This window comes from Triticum dicoccoides, chromosome 7B, assembly GCF_002162155.2.
Source record: "Triticum dicoccoides isolate Atlit2015 ecotype Zavitan chromosome 7B, WEW_v2.0, whole genome shotgun sequence".
Lineage (NCBI taxonomy): Eukaryota > Viridiplantae > Streptophyta > Magnoliopsida > Poales > Poaceae > Triticum > Triticum dicoccoides.
In genome coordinates this window covers 673,028,881-673,047,597 of record NC_041393.1, presented here as the reverse complement: position 1 = coordinate 673,047,597, position 18,717 = coordinate 673,028,881, and the positions used below count along the sequence as shown (strand labels likewise).

Here is an 18,717-nt window from a genome sequence, read left to right as displayed (position 1 = left end):
TTGTGTGATTGCTTGTCGTCGGTAGATCGACGTGCGCCCCGGATTTATTCTATCAGTTACAACTTACAAGTCAGTGAAAACTGCTTTACCTCAGTGGCATGATTTACCTCCAGGTACTGCAAAGGCCGCCGTGCCACCACAGCAATGGCGAAATCTCCGTGTCATCGTGCTCGACGGGACCGCGACGAGCACCGTCTAGTGTCGGTCGTGGACGATGGGGGGCGACGGTATCGAGCACCGTCCCGTCACCGTGATCACCACAAAATGCCGTGGTCTGGTGCTTCATAGCACTTTGATCCCGAGATGGTGCGTTAGAGACCATTTACCATGCCGGGGCACGCGTGCCTAGCGAGTATGTTCGCTCCCGTGGTCTGTCTGTAACATTGACAGGCGTTCAAGTTTTATCTGAAACCTAGTTACAGCCTCCCCCACACTTACCTTTAACTGCTACCGACTCACATTTTATTACCGATGCTGATTCTACACACGATTACAAGACATTTGAGAAACATGCTGGATGATTATTCAATGCAGCAGCAGAACTGGTAGAGCGGGGGCACGCACTGCCCTCCTTTGGGGTAACCGCCGGGAGATTTGCACCAATTGTCGCAGTTAGGTATGTCCTCGCATTTGCCCTGACACACGTACTTGCCCTCTCCTGCATCCATATGTCCATATCCACAATGTTACTAAGCTGATTATAAGGCTCCAGTTGATTCAATTCGAAGTTGAATCACAAAATGGTGTAGGAAATTTGCACAAAAAAATATCAATATCTGTAGAGTCAGAGGAAGATCCTAGTTTGCGAAACGATCTTATATTGTGGGACGGAGAGAGTAGCATTTATCTGGCCTCACGGTTTCGCAAGAACCTGCACTGATCTTAGATTGGAATTGAAGGCTTCAAATGGGGGGGCAGTAGAGAACTAAGGGGACATGGATGGACACACATACCTGGGGTGAAAAGGAGGGAAGAACTGGCTAGCGCGATGACGAGGATCTTGAAGACGACAGAGAGAAAAGTTGCAGCCATCTTGCGGAAACTATGGATGTGTTCTTGAGTCTAGTATATGCTGATGCATCGCAGGAGGAATCTTATCTCAGCATGGTTATATAGACCGGGCATTAAAGGACATAGGACAGCAGTGAGAAGATATGTGTGAACTAATTAATTACGCCACTCCTTTTGCTCGGCATCATTTGATGTATTTATTGGATCCACTGAAGAAGATGTGGACGTGGTTATGTAAAATTGGATTACTGCCGCCTGTCTACTTTTTACTGTAATTCACTCGCGCGCGCCCATGTGTTCTGTAACAGACAGAGCTTTCTGATAGCGGGTTGGTTGCTCTCCAAAGATTTGGATATCCCAAAGGAAATGGGTCCAATATTTGTCCACAAAATATAGGATCCGAAAGGAATTGTCCAAAAAAATTCATGAAAATATTGCCAAAACCCGAAATCACACACACACACACACACACACAAAAAAAAACTTGTGCACACAAACAACAACAATGCTAACTGGCAAACGTCTGCTTGGAAGGAACTCCAAGCGAATACCCTCGCAGCCGTTGGCCGTTTTTCAACAAAATTGTCTTCTCTAGGAAGGAATTGGCATGCTAGTACGAAGAAACTGTCACTTCTTATAACTAAAATTGCCATGAAAATCGTTCGTAAATGTCATCCTCCCCAACAAACGTTCACCAGTTAAGAGGGTCCGAAAAACAAACAACTATGCTTAGGACATCTCAAAACCTTCCCTCCAATTTTCTTAACTTCCCTTTTAAGGAGTTAGGCCCCAACTAACCATTCCCCTATAGCTATAACTACTAAAAAAAAATTAAGGAGTTACTACTCAACAGTTTGCAGTTCTGCTCAAATTTGAGCAGCCAGGGCATTTCTCCCCAAATATCCTCTTTGATTTCTCTCACTGAAAAATAATGGATAACCGCCAGCGTGCTGCCACACTGACCGTTCCCCCTGCCACTATAAAACCGCACCAGAGCCGCGTCCAAACCCTAATGCACGCCCGTCGTAACCCATTTATCCCGAAACGCCGCCACCACCGCCGAGCTCGACTCTGCCCTATCCCGCGGCGTCCCCACCCATGAGTATGCCTACTCGTGGTAGAGGCGGTGGGATGTGGCCGTGGCGGGCGTCATCTCGGTGGCCTCCTCGAGTTTCGACAACGACAATGAGCTCGATGAGGCACCCACAACGCCGAGGCATCAGGCTCCGACAAGACCTTGGTGGTCTACCTCTTCTCTGATGATGATTAGTTCATTTTTAGCTCTATTTAACTCGTTTTACCTTTAATAAAGTGGTATCTAGTTTAATTTTGTATTAGGATGTTTAGTTATGGACTGTTATGTACAGTTAAACACTACATGGTCTTAATCTAGTTTCAGTTTCAGTTTCCAATGACTTATCTTTGCACATTCTTCTATTTCGGGAGTTAATTTTTGGAGGGAAGCTCCACACCTTTTCTAATCCTCATTTCCTAGGAGTTAAGATTTGAGAAGAACTTTAAGGGATTTCTAGAATAAGGAAAGGGTGCTAAGATGTGGTAATCGATAGATGAGCTCAGGCTCATCTGCACCCTATCAACAGTGAATTCTAAAAATAGTTTTTAAAAAAATCCTAAAAAAACAGAATTTTTTGGGCATCCAAGATGCTCGAGTTTGCAAGGAGAGAGCAAAAATTCGTGGGGATACAACGTTCGTGGAGCTATACACAAAAAGACCGAATTTCTTTCACATCCCAGATGCTCGAGTTTGCAAGGAGAGAGCAAAATTTCATTGGGAAACAACATTCAAGGAGCTATTCACAAAAAAAGTGTCCAAAATGTCTTTTTTCAAAGTTTATTTGTTTGATTTTTGTTTTTCTAGAGCTCCTCAAATGTCGTTTCACCACAAAAATTTGCACGCTCCTTGCGAGCATCTTGGATGCTATTTTTTTTACTTTCTTTTGAAATTGCTTACTATTATTTTTCAAATTATTGGTCATGTATGGATGTAGATGCCCCAGGGTGCCAAAACACCTTTGCAAATATGCCTTACACTATTAGTTTGAGATATGCCCATACTTGATCCTTAGAGTGAAAACCTTGGCCTTTAGGGGTTGGATTTGTTGATGGCGGTGCTTGAGGTGGTTCTCTTTCTGAAGGCGTTGCTATTGAAGAATCTCATTGTCTTTATGGTGTTAAGAGATGACTTGTGCGGATATAGTCATTGTTGTAGTTTAGCGATTGTTGTTTTGATCGTTTCAGGGTTTTTTTCCTCGCCCTGGCATAGCTTTAGTCTCTTACATACGTGTTTATCTATGTGTATGTGTATTTATTGGTTATGTTCATCTAAAAAATGAAGGTTGGGTGTGTGCTCACTATATTTATATCCACTTGATACTTTATTTTGACTAATAAAATTCACCTTTGTAAAAGAAATCGACTAAAGAGCAGGCATTCTGAAGCGAGCATATGCCCTTACGATACGATTAGAAGATCCCAGAGAAGCCACCAAAAGGAACCAGCACTAGACAGCAGCCAGTAGCTGCACCACCGAACTCATTCTGTTTAACTATACTGAGCTATTTTCTTTTTTGCGGGTATACCTAGTTGTTTATTGTCTACTGCTCCCTCCATTTGTTGACCTGCGTGGCCTCCGGCGAGTCCATCTTTCATGTCGTTGATCCCCGACGCTGAGGTGACCTTGCCGGGGCGGTGCAAAGATAAAGTGATGCCACGATTTAGATTGGCTCTGGATGCGGATGCCTCGTTTCTGGAGGGTTGTGCTATGCTTGGCCGTGTTCGACGCACGACGGTAGTAGGTCAACCTCATAATGATGACCTCATGGGGCCCGACGCCATGCTGTTGTGACGGCAGCCACCACACTTACTGGTGCACCGATATACTAAAATGTTAAACAAAATTAAAAAACGTTCTTTTTAATCTTAATATGTAAGAAATGTTCTAAATATACTAAAATAATATTCTTATACAAATCTAAAAATTGTTCCCCGAAATTAACAATGTTCCCTTAATAATGTTCTCTTAATAATGTTCCTTCGATAATGTTCTTTGAAGAATGTTTTCCTCTTCCCTCATTTATTTACCCAGAGAGGGGTGTGCTGCATGTTCGTCACATGGCGGTCGCAGGTCAGCTTCACGACAATAATCTCGTGGGGCCCGACATCATGCTCTTGTGACCGCAGTCACCGCACTTGCCGGCGCGCCGAGTCGACCAACGGACAGCCGCGTGCGAGAGGCGACGGCCGCGTGCCGGCGCTCGCGTGGGAGGTCGGTCGGCGTGCGGCGGGTGGCCGGGGGATGCACAACTTCGTCTTCTCCCCGCTGTCTTTCCACGCGGCGGTCGCGCTCGTAGCCGCCGGCGCGCGCGGCGACACGCAGAGGGAGCTCCTGCGGTTCCTGGGCTCACCGTCCCTCGCCGACCTGCAACGCACCGCGACAACCGCGACCGAGCTTGTCGGCAAGCTCGGCGGCCTGACGCGGACGTGCGGCGTCCGGGTCGACCGGAGTTGGCCGCCCACGCCGGAGTTCATGGTGGCCGCCGCATCTTCCGGCTGCGGCTCTGCCTCTAAGCCTCTAAGGTGTCCGTTGACTTCTTGACGCCGAGCAAGCGAGGCGGCGAGCGAACGCCTTCGTAGCGAGCGGGACAGACAACCTCATCCACGGCGTCCTCCCTGCCGGCTCCGTCAACTTGACGACGGCGGTGGCCCTCGTCGACGCACTCCACTTCAAAGGGACTTGGTGCCAGCCGTTCGACCCGTCAGCGACGTTCACCGCGCGGTTCCACCTCGACGACGGCAGCACCGTACGCACGCCGTTCATGACGGCGACGAGCCTGTCGCGGCAGCACGTCGCCGTCTTCCCCCGCTTCAGGACTCTCAAGCTGCCCTACTACTGCAACAACAACGATGGAGACGTGCGTGCAAGCTGCCGCATTCTACATGCTCCTATTTCTCCCGGACAGCACCACCGTCAGCGTCAAGCTTGCTGATCTCTACGACAACATTGTCTTACACCGGAGTTCGTCATGAACCACACGCCGGCGGCCAAGGTTCCGGTCGGGCGGTTCGAGGCGTCGTCGGACATGAGAGAGATGGGAGTCAGCAGAGCTTTCGGAGACGGTGACTTTCTCGGGCATGGTGACAAATGGCGACGGTTTCTCCGTCAGCGGAGTGTACCATAAGGCCACCATCAAAGTCGACGAACTGAGGCATGTCGCTGCCGCCACCACAGGCATGGCCATAGGTCAAGGTGGAAGCACGCGGCCTCCGGTGGATTTCATGGCAGACCAGCCGTTCTTGTTTGCCGTCGCCGAGGAGAGAACCGGTGCTGTTCTGTTCCTTGGTCATGTGGTGAATCCTCTAGCCAAGTGACCCGGTGGCTGCGGGAGCACGAACAAAATCCAAACAGCAATCCAAGATAGCTACAGCTACTTCACAACATGTTTCATGAGACGAGCAAAGTTCTGAGTTCCCAAAAAATTCATATAAGTGTTTCCATTTTATTCAGATGCCATCGATTTCACAATCAACGACCGATAACAAAAAAATCATGGGGAAAGAGGCGGCCGTCCTCAGACCCCGCTAAATGTAACAGCAGCAGTAATGGTGGAGGGGCAGGCACACCCCTCCCTTGGGGTACACTCCCTTCGTCTTGCAATAGTTGTCGCAGTCGGGTATGTCCGCGCATTTGCCCATGCACATGTACTGCGCTGTTCCTGCATCCAAAACCCTAACGTTAAGGTCCAATTTGTAACAGAGAAAAGTAACAAGATATGTCCTGAATGATGTTTTATCAGGTCACAAGATGTGTGTATTTGGATGAGAAGTGCTGCTAACTTCTGAGGGCTAGTGCATTTAACCAGTTACAGCTTACACTACAGATTTAAGAGTAGAGGTTGTACAGATGGAAAATTGTGCTGATCTTAGATTCACAAAAGCAGATTTGGATGGAGTAGAGAAGCATCCATACCTGATGAGAAAAGGAGGGCAGCACAAACCATAGCAATAACAAGGATCTTGCAAATGACAGAGTGAAAAGTTGCAGCCATCTCACCGTTGTCTACATACGTCTCTGGAAATTAAGCAGAAGTGTTCTTTGTATATGCTGCACTGCTGGTATCTCGTCTCCCCATGTTTATACAGGCAGTGTGCATTAAAGAGCATAAGATTTGGTCAATCAAAAATATATATGCTGTTAATCTCGGTAAAATCCCTTCGAGAAGAAAATCTATCAGATTAAATGCAAGATACGCTGGAGATTTACAGCAGTACAATGCCTTCCCATCATGGTTTTATTGTACTGGAATGTATACCGGTGCTTTTCCTGAAGTGTAAATCAGAGACAGATACGTTGATAATTGGGAAAATGCTTTTGAGAAGAAAAAACATCAGATTAAATGCAGAAGATATGCTAGTGATATTAAAGCAGTACAATGTCTTCATGTTGTGGCTTTATTTTACTGCAAGATTTTTTTCTTTGCGAATAATTGTACTCCAAGATATACCGATGCTTTTACGGCCGCACAAAGCAGCACTGCTGCAATGTATACCCAGGTCCTTGATTCTTCTTGCTAATTGCTATGTGCGTTGTGCATGTGCACAGCAAGATGTACAAATTCAGATATTGATAAAAAAAAGGGCATCACAATCTATCTTACAGCCAAACTGTTCTGGGATAAAATGCAATTCCATACTAGTATTAGAGAAGGCTGTACAGAGGTTGCTTGAGGTTTCAATGCCTCGCCAGTTTCTTTCTCAAATTTCACATCAGCTAGAAAGATGAGAAGGCTACCCAAGGGTACTGTTTGCCATTGTCGAATCTTGTTACTGCTGTAATCTTTGGTGCTTTTGGAGGAATACCTTCGATCTTATATCAGCCTGGGCAAAGGATGGCCAATTAGTACACAAAATGCAACTGCCGACATGTGGAAACTTGATATATGATATTCTTTAAATTTAACCTGGCGTGTAGGCTCTGGAACACGATATCTGCAGCAGTACTTCACTATCCCAATGGCAGAGTCGAGCGAAATGCGATGACCAACTGAGATGTAGATTGGCCTCAATGAACCAGGGGATGAACGCATTGCCTAGGACAAGTTGTTTGAGTTCATGTGCAACATACATTTCATTAACAGGAAGTATATGAAAGAAAGGAAACCCCGTTACATGTTCAGCAATATAATAGAAATTTCCGGTGTAATATAGTCTCTTACCGCTCCCCATATCGTCCCCGACTGTCCAGTCAATGAAATACATTCCTTGTTGCAGTTTCCTTCAGCTTCAAGCTGTCTTCTGACTTCAGATTGGTCAAGACCATCCACATGGTGCAACTGGGGCATTGAAAATGCTGAGGATTTAGTCTTCCCTAAAAGTACAACTGTGGAAGAAGAACTCAAGACGCTACAAAAAAAAAAACTTGCAACAGCAGTAAAATTAACCTACATTTTTTCCCACTCCGATGGTCGGCAGGTCTGCAAGGACACCAAGATGACATGCTAAACCAAAACCTGTTGAAAATATATTTATTAGAGGATGACCCATTCACATATATTACTACAGCTAATGCAGCTTGCCACAAATATGGATAACCTAACAAGATGTATTGTATCACCAGGATTATATGCTAAGGGCTTCAGGGATTACAAACAAACTCATTCTTTCATAAACACAGAAATCACCTTAGTCTTACTAACTAAGATCAATGAAAAAAAATTCCAATAACACTGCATACATATTATATGATTCTAGAACCTAATGTCACACGTGCAGTGTATTCTACTACTGCCAAACTTGCTACTATTACTTGAAAACTGTAAAGAGTGCATAAGTGTGACTGTAATTGGTCTGTTACCTCGTGGATGGAGTAACCCATTTCCATCAACCATGAGTAACTGCCAAAGCAGAACGATAAACCTTAGAAAATGCACTGGCAAAGAAAGATGATTACTACTCCCTCCGTCCCAAAATTCTTGTCTTAGATTTGCCTAGATACGGATGTATTTAATACTAAAACGTAACTTGATACATCCATATTTAGACAAATCTAAGACAAGAATTTTGGGACGGAGGGAGTACATGTTGAATTAGAAGACTACTACTGTGATATGTAAAATGTAAATTCACATGAGATTTTAATCCAAAACAAATTCTCTGCCTGCATAGTACTGTACTTTTTGTTCTCGTCATCACAGGCACACCAACAGGAAATAAGACACGCAACGCCATGAGATAGTTCAGAATATATCCTCAGTAACCCTATTTGCCAAAGAATCGTTAAATCTAGTTCCTATTCCCTTATGTGGACATTTCGGCAAGTGATGTCATCTAACTTAAGCATGCTTGCAAGTTTTTTCTTCTACGGAAATTCCTGTTTGCTAACAGAATTGCTATACAGAACATCATGTTCTAAATTAGTGTTATTCACCAAATACAGAGCACCAAATCTAAGATTAGTACAGTTGCGAGCACCACAAAGGATAATTCTACCTGAGGGTAGAAATGATGAGCATTGATCTTCATCTTCTCCAGGAGTCCTAGAAGAATGGGGGCCTGCACAGGTAGATAGTTTTCTTACATATGATACATGCAGATTCGTAAACTGAAGAAAGATAAATGATCACAGATGTTTGCAACCAAACAAGGAAGCAAAGCCAATCACGATTACCTCTCCTATGTTCTATCATAACTAGACATTGCCTTGGCAATACAAGACTCACTTCTGACTCTAGAGATAACAATAAGCTGAAGGCATGTCGAGCACGTAACAAATAACACTGAGTAAATCTTTTTCAGACTGATTTGCACCTTTGAGACTACTGTCCGAACATAATAAACTTTGTACCACTGATGCAGGTAAGACAAGATTGTTCAGTGATACAACAGTAGTCCAAGAATTTTATCTTACTTACTTACAGTCAAAGCAAATTAAACTGTAGAGGTCCAACTGAAGAACAAAGTGTCTACCACAGATAAACTGCATGTGTCTATATTTTCACTGTTCCAAACAAATTCAACGAAAAAGAGCGTATATGTATATGGTGTGCCATACCTCTCTGAAAGCAAGAAAACCAGGAATGTACGGCACTTGCATCCGGACGACATCGAACTCCTCATGGACGATTTCCAAGGTATTGGCATCCAGAACCACCACCGCGGCACACGCCGTAGACGGGTCTTCTTTCAGGAAGCTAATGTCAACCCCACCTATATACTTCAGCTTGCTCCTGGCATCACCCTGATCCGAGTTCGAGCTCGCCGAAGGTAAAGACCACTCGAAATCATCCTCGAGAACGAGCCTACCCTTGAGCGCATCCTGCGTCCTGCATCACCAGACAACATGAATCGAATCTACTCCCTTTGATTCAACCGGAGATGAACTGAATGTAAAGCTCATGGAATCGATAGATTGGGCATATACAGACCTCGCCCATTGTTGCTTCTGCAGCTCCAGATCAGAGCCATCTCCTTCTCTATCCATCACCCTTCTGGTTCCTGCTCGCACGGTGGCCCGGAGCTCTCGGGGGGAGATGCAAACCTAGGAATTTCAAGCTGGATCGGGCGATTCGTTTAACAAGCGCTGGGGATTGAGGAATCGATCGATGGCTTCCGCAGCAGCTATGCGCGCGTCTACTACGCAGCTCAGCAGCTTCCGATTAGGGCCAGGGGGACAACGGGCGGGCGAAGCAAGCAGCGGGAAACGCGCCGCGGTTCTCACTTGTCACGGCGGGGGTGCCCGGTCGATGCCGGCGGCGAGCTTTTCCTCTCCGGGAACAGGCCGACGACTCACTCTCTCTCTCTCTCTTTGTCTGTCTTTGTTTCTCTGGGCTTTGGGCTGATAACGGTGGTTCCTGGGCCCATCGAAAGGTGTTCACTTTCGTTTCCTCATTGATTTCCCCTAAAAACAATTCCTCCTTGATTTGCCTAAAAAGGAAAAAGTCCAAAATAAACCTTCAAGTTGTAGACGAAAGCTAAACCAAACCCCGAACTTTAAATCCCGAAAATTGGCACTCTAAACTTGCAATCCCGGTCTATTTTGGACCCTAGACCTGTTTGGCAAATTGGGAATAGTATAATCCCGGCCGGGATAACCAGCTACTCTCACGGACAAGAATCTGGGCCGGCCCACAATAACACAACAAGAATTCGTGAAGTTTAAAAAATGTTCACACATTTCTAAAATTGTTCAGAAGTTAAAAAAATATTCATGTTTTCTATTGTTGGCACAAATTCAATTTATTTTGTGTTTTTCAGAAAATGTGTGGAATTTTAAAATTCTATTCACATTTAAAAAAACTGTTTGTGATTGCCAAAAAATCACATTTGTCAAAAAATGTTCAGAATACCAACAGTTTTTCAGATGCTATGATTTTTTTTTCAGATTTTCAAAATTGTGTTACATTTTTAAAATAATTTTTCGGAATTTCTTAAACTATTTCATAAATAATGTTTTTAGAAAATGTTTCGAATTGTTGGTTGCGGAGTCGACTGGGCCGGCCTACCAGACATGAAGTGAGTTTTTTTTTTGCTTCATACGAGACGTAAAAATTCTTTCTGTATTTTTTAACGCGCGACGTAATAATTCCAAAACAAAAAACATGCTGTGGAGTCGAACTTGGGAACTGGCATGGTTGACCTGATTTCGCTAGCCACTACACCAGACGACTATGACTGACATAATAATAGGCCGAAATTATTTAAGCAGAAACCAAAGCGTCGAACTTTGAAAACCTTTTTTAGGGGCAAACAAGTATTGAAAATGTATTTATTTCTGAAATCTTCGAACATTTCATAAAGTGTGAGAAGTTTTTGAAATTTTGGAATAATTTTAAAAACCAACAACTTTGAAAAAGCGAACACCTTTTGAAACATAAACATTTTTTGAAACCTAAACAAAATATTAAAGTGCAAACACTTTTTGAAACATATTTTTTTCTCAAACCTGAACAAAATTTTAAAGTGCGAACACTTTTTGATACATAAACATTTTCTGAGTTTGTGACATCTAGAAAATACAACAAATTCTAAAAAATGTATTGGCCAATTCAAACAAATATTTATATAATGTATAATAATATTCGTGTGATTAAAAAAAATCATACATTCAAAAAACTGTAACATTTCAAGAATGTTCATGAGTTTCAGAAAATGTGGTTTGGGCTTCTTTTTATAAATAAGTACAATGTAACGAAAATGTTTGCGTGTTGTAAACAAATATGTCATAACCTTAATAGAATATACGTGACATGTAATAGAAAAAGTGTATGCGAATTTAAAAATGATGAACCATGTAAAAGAGTGTTCGTGTAGTTTTGTAAATTGTGTATTGTCATTAAGAAAATGTAAAATATGTATTTCGAAAAATATTATCATGTATTCAAAAAAGTTTTGAAAACATTTAATTTTAAAATGTCCATAATGTATTTAAAAATATCAAAAGTTTATCAAAAATTTAATTTGTGCATTCAAAATGTACATTGGGTACTGAGAAAAATTAGACGTGTGTAAAAATGAAAAAAGAAAAAGAAAACGTAAAAGAAAAAAGACTAGTGCATGCGCGAGCGGCTGCGCTACTGGGCCGGCCCAATTCAGCAAATACCGGTCAACTCCTTTCAAGATTTAAAATAGACCGGGATTATAATGTTCGGTGTGCTGATTTCAGGGATTAAGAGTTCAAGGTTCGATTTAGCTTTCACCTACAAAATGAAGGTTTGTTTTGGACTTTTCCCGCCTAAAAAAATAAGTCCTCGTTGACCGGTTGTCGGCTCTTTTTTTTTTAGCTTGGGAAAAAAATGCGTGAGAAGTGCATATTTCAACCCTGAACGCTAGCCCAGGTCTAATCTACAAACCTCAACTATAATACCGTCTAAGAATCAACGACGAACTCTTAAAATCCTACCAGAGGTAATATCTCCTACCCAGAGTGCCTTTGTGCCAGGCAGGCTAATTACAGATAATGTGCTGGTAGTGTATGAGTGTTTCCATACAATTAAGAAAAAGTCACATGGCTCTAATGGTGTTTGTGCTGCAAAATTGGATATGATGAAAGCCTATGACAGAGTAGAGTGGGGCTTTCTAAGGCGGGTGATGGAAAAGCTGGGATTTCATGCACAATGGGTTGAATTAATTATGGAGTGTGTTTCCTCTGTGAGCTATAGAATCAGATTCAATGATACAGAAACGGAAGAATTTACTCCAACTAGAGGATTGAGACAGGGAGATCCTTTATCCCCCTACCTGTTTTTGATTTGTTCTGAAGGGTTCTCAAGTATGCTGGCTCATGAGGAAGACATTGGTGGGATTGAAGGTATAAAAGTATCCAGAAACGCACCCTCTATTTCTCATCTTTTGTTTGCCGATGACTCCTTGATTTTGATGAGAGCAACTGACCAGAATGCTCACACTTTAAAGAAGATTCTTGATACTTATTGTACTAGTTCAGGACAGAGAGTGAGTACCCCAAAATCAAGTATTTTCTTCAGCCCGAATACTAGAGTTAATACCAGGGAGAGTGTTTGTGGTATACTGGATATTTTAACTGAAGCTTTGTCAGATAAGTACCTTGGTCTGCCAACTATGGTTGGTGTGGACCGGAGCGATTGTTTCTAGCATCTAGCTGATAGAATTTGTTAGAGATTGAAGGGATGGAAAGAAAAGTTTCTATCAATTCAAGGTAAAGAAATTCTTTTGAAATCTGTAGCACAGGCAATTCCGTCTTACGCTATGTCAGTTTTTAAGTTGCCTAAAGGTATATGTAAATCAATCACCGATGAAATATCGGGTTTCTGGTGGGGAGATGGACAAGAAAAGAGGAAAATGCATTGGTTTGCGTGGTGGAAAATGTGTGTCACAAAGAAGAAAGGTGGATTGGGCTTTAGAGACCTTCACAGCTTTAATCTTGCTATGTTAGCAAAGCAGTGTTGGCGACTTCTTCAAAATCCGGACTCTTTGTGTGCACGAGTTTTGAGTGCAAAATACTACCCTAACGGGGACATCCTAAAAGCGGGACCGAAGAAAGGGTCTTCATTTACATGGCAAAGCATTTTAGCCGGGGTTCAGACTTTCATAAGGGGCTGCATATGGCGAATTGGATCTGGCTCACACATCAATATTTGGGAAGATCCATGGATTCCATCTAGTGAGTCGAGAAAAGTTATTACCCCTAGAGGAGGAATTATGTTAACAAAGGTGGCAGAGATTATTGATCCCCATACTGGACAGTGGGATGAGGCATTGTTGCGTAGTGTGTTTTCACCGGTTGATGTAGATAGAATATTACAGATTCCCCTACATGTTGAGGAAGTTGAAGATTTTTTAGCCTGGCACTTTACGAGGTCCGGAACCTTCTCTGTCCGCTCGGCATATCAGGTGGAGTTTGATCATCAGTTTGGACGTCATTACTCAAACTCGAATAACCCAGGTACCGCTAACCTTAATATGGTTTGGAAAGATCTGTGGCAACTGCGGCTCCCGGGGAAAATAAAACATTTTGGTTGGAAAGTCCTAAAGGGGGTCTTGCCGTGCCTCGGTGTTCTGGCAGGTAGGCATATAGGGTACGTTTGGTTTGTGCCTGTGACGGCCACGCCAACCATTGGCTCGCCAAAAAGTTGGCGGAGGAATCGGCCGCCACGAACTCGCCAATAAATTGGACGCAGAATGAACTGGGGAAGTGAACGAGCCTGGGGCAAGCCAATTAATTGGTACTGATCCAAACAGGTGTTGGTGCTCAGGTCAACGCCAATATTTTGGCGTGGCGGACGAGGGCTGCAAACCAAACAGCCCCATACCCTTGGTTCCGCAATGTCCGCTTTGCAAGATCGGATTAGAGGACATACAACATTGCCTTTTTACATGCGCACGGGCATCTGATGTTTGGTCTGAGTTAGGATTGCAGAATGATATTATAAAAGCCGTGCGGCAAGATCGATCTGGTTCTATAACTTTGGAAATTCTGGTCCGCATGCGTACCATGATTCATGAGTTGCCAATGGCTGAACTCATCTTGGTTGCGATGTGGTTTATCTGGTGGCAGAGGCGCCAAGTAACTAATGGGGAGTCAGTCCAGACACCGGAACAAACATCAATATCTATCCGAGTTTTAGCCACCAACTTCGTACGAGCCTACACACCAAATCAGCCGGTACGTACGATCAGTCATCAGTGGAAGAAGCCACTGGAGGGAGCGGTAAAAGTTAATGTCGATGCGTCATTCCATGCGGACAATTTTTTAGGAGCCTGCGGCGCTATTGCTCGTGATGATCGAGGCAATTTCTTGGCTGCAACTACTTGTGCAATACCGCATGTGTCTAGTGCAAGCTCTGCGGAATTGTTAGCTATCAGGTGTGGTCTGATCCTTGCAGTGAATCTTGGATGCACTAAGCTTATTTAAGAGTCTGACTGTACGACTGCTTTGGAGGCTATATCTGACCCAAACGCATACATGAGAACTGATGTTCCAATAGTAGTAGAATGCTCTCTTATGGCCATGGAATTTAAAAGCATCAGTTTTACTCATTGTAGCAGAGAAGCGAATATGGTAGCGGATGGCTTAGCAAAGCATAGCTTTAGTCTTAGCAAGTCTGAAACTTGGGACGTTGTCCCGGACTTTATTCTGCATTCTTATGTAAATGATCTTGCTCTTATTTGATGAATAAAGTTTTAATGCTCAAAAAAAAAAAACAGGATTCAACCCTCCCCTCCCCACACCCTGGTTTTGACCCTGTTCACCATCCGGTTAGCAAGCCACTCAGCAAAAAATTCAAAATTTCCAGAGAAATAAAAACAATCTGTAAAATAAAAATTCCGAAAAAACCTTATATATATTTTCCTAAAATAAAAGAAACAATTCAAAATTTGGGTAAAATAAAATTTGACGACAGTTTTCATTAATTAAATTTTTTATGAAATTTTCCTAAAATTCTTAGTATTGTTTTCCTAAGTTTACATACTTTTTCAAATTTCTGCGGGAATTTTGAATTTTTAAAAAAATTTGGGCAAAATTTTAATTAGACGATAATTTCCCTTACTTTTAAGAAAAAATGTGAAGCTTTCCCAGAATGCTTAGTATTGTTTTGTTGATTTTATATATTTTTTCGAAAAAATTGTGGAAAAATTAATTTTTTGTCACAAAAACTGGGCAGAATATCATCACTTTTTATTTTTTTGTAGATTTTACAAAAAAACACAAATTATTTGATTTTTTCAAATTTTACATAATTTTTTTTGTTTTCTCTGGATTTTTTTATTTTACATTTTTTCCCCTAGAAATTTTGAAATTTTTGCAGACATGGCTTGATGACTGGATGGTCAACGGGTTAAAACCGGTCAACTGGGTCAAAACCAAGGTGTGGGGAGAAAGGGTTGAATCCTGACCGATTATAAGAGTTTGGGGTTGATTTTTGGACAGTATTACAGTTGACAGTTATGGATTAGACTAGGGCAAGAGTTGAGGGTTGAAATATGCACTTCTCTCAAAAAGTGCATGTTGTACCCAATCTGAAGGTTCATCTTTTTTTCCTGTGGCAACTGGCAATGAATCTGTCCCAGTTCTTGTTGACATACGTTTTTAATGGATCCTGCCTGCAGCAGGTCCTCAATCAATCCTATCTTAATCTTAATCAACAAGATCACTAGATATTTATGCCGACCAGATATTTATATAGATTTATACTGACCAGATCTCCTAAATTTTTATACTGACCAGGTTTTCTCCTTCATGTTCTAATACGATCGATTTTCGCAACAAACGACAGAGCACAACACATGCTAAACAGATGCAGACATAACACTTCGCAAACGAAAATGGAAACCTTCATCTTACAGAGCTATGTGTAACGTTAGAACCAGTCGTAGAAAAACAATTTCAAATAAAATGGTGAACTAGGAAAGCTCAAGACCAGACAATAGATGTTGCCTGTTTAAATTACTTGTCACCCGCAAAGAGAACATCACGGTCAGCTTAGTGCATACCTTTCCTGTTATGTTCTCTGCCGAAAGCACGGTAATTTCATTTTAACACGCGATATATATACATCCAATTACAGTTGCTAGCGATCAAACGGAACTTCCTTTGAGGGTTCCCAAACTACTGATCTCCTCCTTCATGATGCCTGGGTGTGCTATCAACCTTAATCTCAAGAAGGCTCTCAACAGGCTGCCTGCACATGGGGCATTTGTTGGTCTGGAACCTTAATGTCTGAGCACACTCCCTGCATAGGCACTGCAAAAGAGCACACGGCATGATTTTCAGTTTCACTGGTTTCATGAAGATGACAGGTCAACGAAATTTGGCTTATTTATCTGCCACATAAGATAAAATGATGGGCTGGCTGCGGACTCCCGCGCCTTGCCAACTGAGCTACGCTCCATTCTCATTTCGAGGAATATATGAAACAGGATTGTAGTACTATCTGCTGGATGTATGACAAAAGGTAGAAACGTTGGGCACAAGATGCATGTACATAGTATTCTTGTATTGGTTTCAAGCTAGGGGCCAGTTTGCAGTTGATATACTGTGCCATGCTGCACCTGCCATATATGGGCCATATTTGTAGTAACTTCGAAGATTTCACAGTGTTTCAAACTATGTTACATGCAAGTACATTTTGTAGTCGTTCATCTGTCTGTGTGTCAGTTTTTCAGGAAAACATGGAAGCAATGCAAGGTGTATCTTTGCCAAAATCACAAGCATAGAGAAATTAGAAAGAAGTAGAAATGGACATTACAAGTAACTGGCTAAATAGCGAGGATTAGTAAACTTTCGTGATAAGAAAAGAATAGTGTTCCAATGCGTGCTAACCAGATTCCTGAGTGGACTGCACAGCAACTCTGGGTACTTTTAAATGTTAAATATGCAAATGATGAACATGCATGGGGCTCACTAGTCATATTATTATGTTGAACTCCTACCTTCCTACCAAATTACATGGCTTTCCTAAAATGTCAGCACCACCAACTCATATAGCAGTAAGATACCCACCTTCTACTGCCCAGTTTAAGGAAAATCAATACAGAAAATTCCACAATGAAATGAGCAAGAATTATACAAAACTGATACTAACTCTATTAAAAGATAGATGACGTTTTAAACAGTGACATGACCTCCAGCAATCATCTTTCATCATTGCTTTTTGTACATGTTAGAAGAGAAGTATAAAATATTATATTATGACAACATATTCAGAAAATATATAATATAATTTTCACCTTGCCAAACCAATTTTTTATATAGTAGTAGTCGCACTTAATTTTTTGGCAACACACTTTCTAGTATGTCATGCATTTGTGGAAAGGTGTAATATAACTAATCTTGCCAAGCCTATTTCCATCATAATTGTCTTCAAGAAGAAAGGGTTATCAATTAAAGCAAGTTTCAACAGCCATAAGCCTTATATCTACATCTATACATCTAAAGACCATTTAGTACGAAAGGATAACCTACCATATGCCTGCATGGAAGAACAGTTGTATCTCTTGGTTCTGTTAGACAAACCACACATTCTTTTCCAGAATCATCCTCATTAACATTCCTGTCAGCTGTGTTCCTGTCCCCAATACCGTATATCTCCTGCAAGACATATCTAGTTCCATTTACCCACAGTATCTGCTGCACAATGTTGATCCCATATTCAGCACTGTCTTTCTTAACAAACACAGCAAATTTAACCAAAGCCTTCGAGTCTTCAGCATCATGTTCCCTTTCTAATTCTTGGTTGCTTGGCACACCCACTTCCACTTTGAATGCGAGAGGAAATACACGATCCTCCCCAACCTTAGTTAGGTCAGATTCCTCAAACACTGAGAGCTTGATTCCAGTTCCACTTGGTTGCCTGAACTCCTGACCATGACCTTCCTTAAAAGTCACTGTGACAGGTTTGAGCAAATTTTCCTTTGTACCCTTCAGGACACAGTCATCACCTTCTTGTGCAAAGAAGTAAACTGTTATGCTGTTTGCAGGATCAGAAATTAAGAGTCAGTATTTGATTAAAAATAACGTGACAGTCTTGTCATCAAAATATTAAAGAAGCAGGGGCACGCAGCACACAGGTACAAAGCACGAGATGCTACTAAACACTCTGCAAGAAATGGGCATAACGTGGGGATAGCCTAACCTCGGAATGGGACAGAGCAAGGCATGCATTTGGAGAATCTCATTAAGTATGGCTTTGCCATGGTAAAATTACAGAAGATAGCACACAGCCCAAGACCATTAAAGCTCCATTTGAGTCTCATGGACCCTGAGTTTTTCACTTTCCCACCCAGATGAATATGATTAAGTTCCGATTCCATACCTAGACCTACTACTTCCTTCAACAACAAGCCGTGCAAACAATATACGGTACTCTAATCATATATCAAGTGCAGATGTCCATTCTTAACCAAGATTAGCACATACATGAGTCATGAGTGCCTAAATCTTACTGCTCCTTGTCCTTACTCGGACTCAAATATGAAGAATTCAGAAAATTGACACATGATGTCCCAGTTTTGTTCAAATGGACAACAAAACACATAACAAAAGTCATGTGGCTCCAACCAAATACGAAAGTATCATGGCTCCAACAAAATATGTACACGACGGCAGAAATTCTACACTGGCTAACTAATATCATCACGGGATAAAGCTCATTGATCGGCCACAAGGGTCCACAACGACACTACAGGCCTCCATCTAATCAGCAAAGCAGAGAA

The 18,717-nt window shown here is 42.1% G+C and overlaps 2 protein-coding genes and 1 pseudogene across 3 annotated transcripts in view; 1 reads left to right on the top strand and 2 right to left on the bottom strand.

The window, feature by feature from the left end:
- Positions 1–4,327: 4,327 nt before the first annotated feature.
- LOC119339364 lies at positions 4,328–5,443 on the top strand (annotated as a pseudogene).
- A 65-nt stretch (positions 5,444–5,508) lies between these two features.
- On the bottom strand, positions 5,509–9,805 carry LOC119341969 (endonuclease V-like). Of its 2 annotated transcripts, XM_037613818.1 has the most exons (10): positions 9,453–9,805; positions 9,080–9,350; positions 8,518–8,580; positions 7,883–7,922; positions 7,474–7,538; positions 7,245–7,361; positions 6,990–7,118; positions 6,821–6,906; positions 5,999–6,352; positions 5,509–5,744 (listed from the first exon to the last, which is right to left on the bottom strand). In XM_037613818.1, the coding sequence occupies exons 1-8, from the start codon at positions 9,506–9,508 to the stop codon at positions 6,853–6,855; spliced, it is 795 nt and encodes a 264-aa protein (XP_037469715.1). In that variant the 5' UTR covers positions 9,509–9,805; the 3' UTR covers positions 5,509–5,744; positions 5,999–6,352; positions 6,821–6,852. The 2 variants fall into 2 exon arrangements, with proteins under 2 accessions (XP_037469715.1, XP_037469714.1); XM_037613817.1 differs by having other exon boundaries at positions 5,999–6,906.
- Positions 9,806–15,876: 6,071 nt separating this feature from the next.
- The window catches only part of LOC119337783 (probable E3 ubiquitin-protein ligase LOG2), a 3,622-nt gene continuing 781 nt past the window's right edge, over positions 15,877–18,717 (bottom strand). Inside the window, exons 2-3 of the mRNA XM_037609967.1 lie at positions 17,468–17,975; positions 15,877–16,246 (exon numbers count right to left, since the gene is read on the bottom strand). Of these exons, the coding sequence (XP_037465864.1) occupies positions 16,112–16,246; positions 17,468–17,975 (643 nt within the window). The 3' untranslated portion in view covers positions 15,877–16,111. The remainder of the gene's footprint in view (positions 16,247–17,467; positions 17,976–18,717) is intronic.

Coding starts and splice junctions, on each gene's coding strand:
- LOC119341969 (XM_037613817.1), bottom strand. CDS start 9,508: ATGGATAGAGAAGGAGATGGCTCTGATCTGGAGCTGCAGAAGCAACAA. Junction 8,581..9,079: donor GTTTTCTTGCTTTCAGAGAG/GTATGGCACACC, acceptor CTACCTGTGCAG/GCCCCCATTCTTCTAGGACT. Junction 6,907..6,989: donor TTCCAGAGCCTACACGCCAG/GTTAAATTTAAA, acceptor TCCTTTGCCCAG/GCTGATATAAGATCGAAGGT.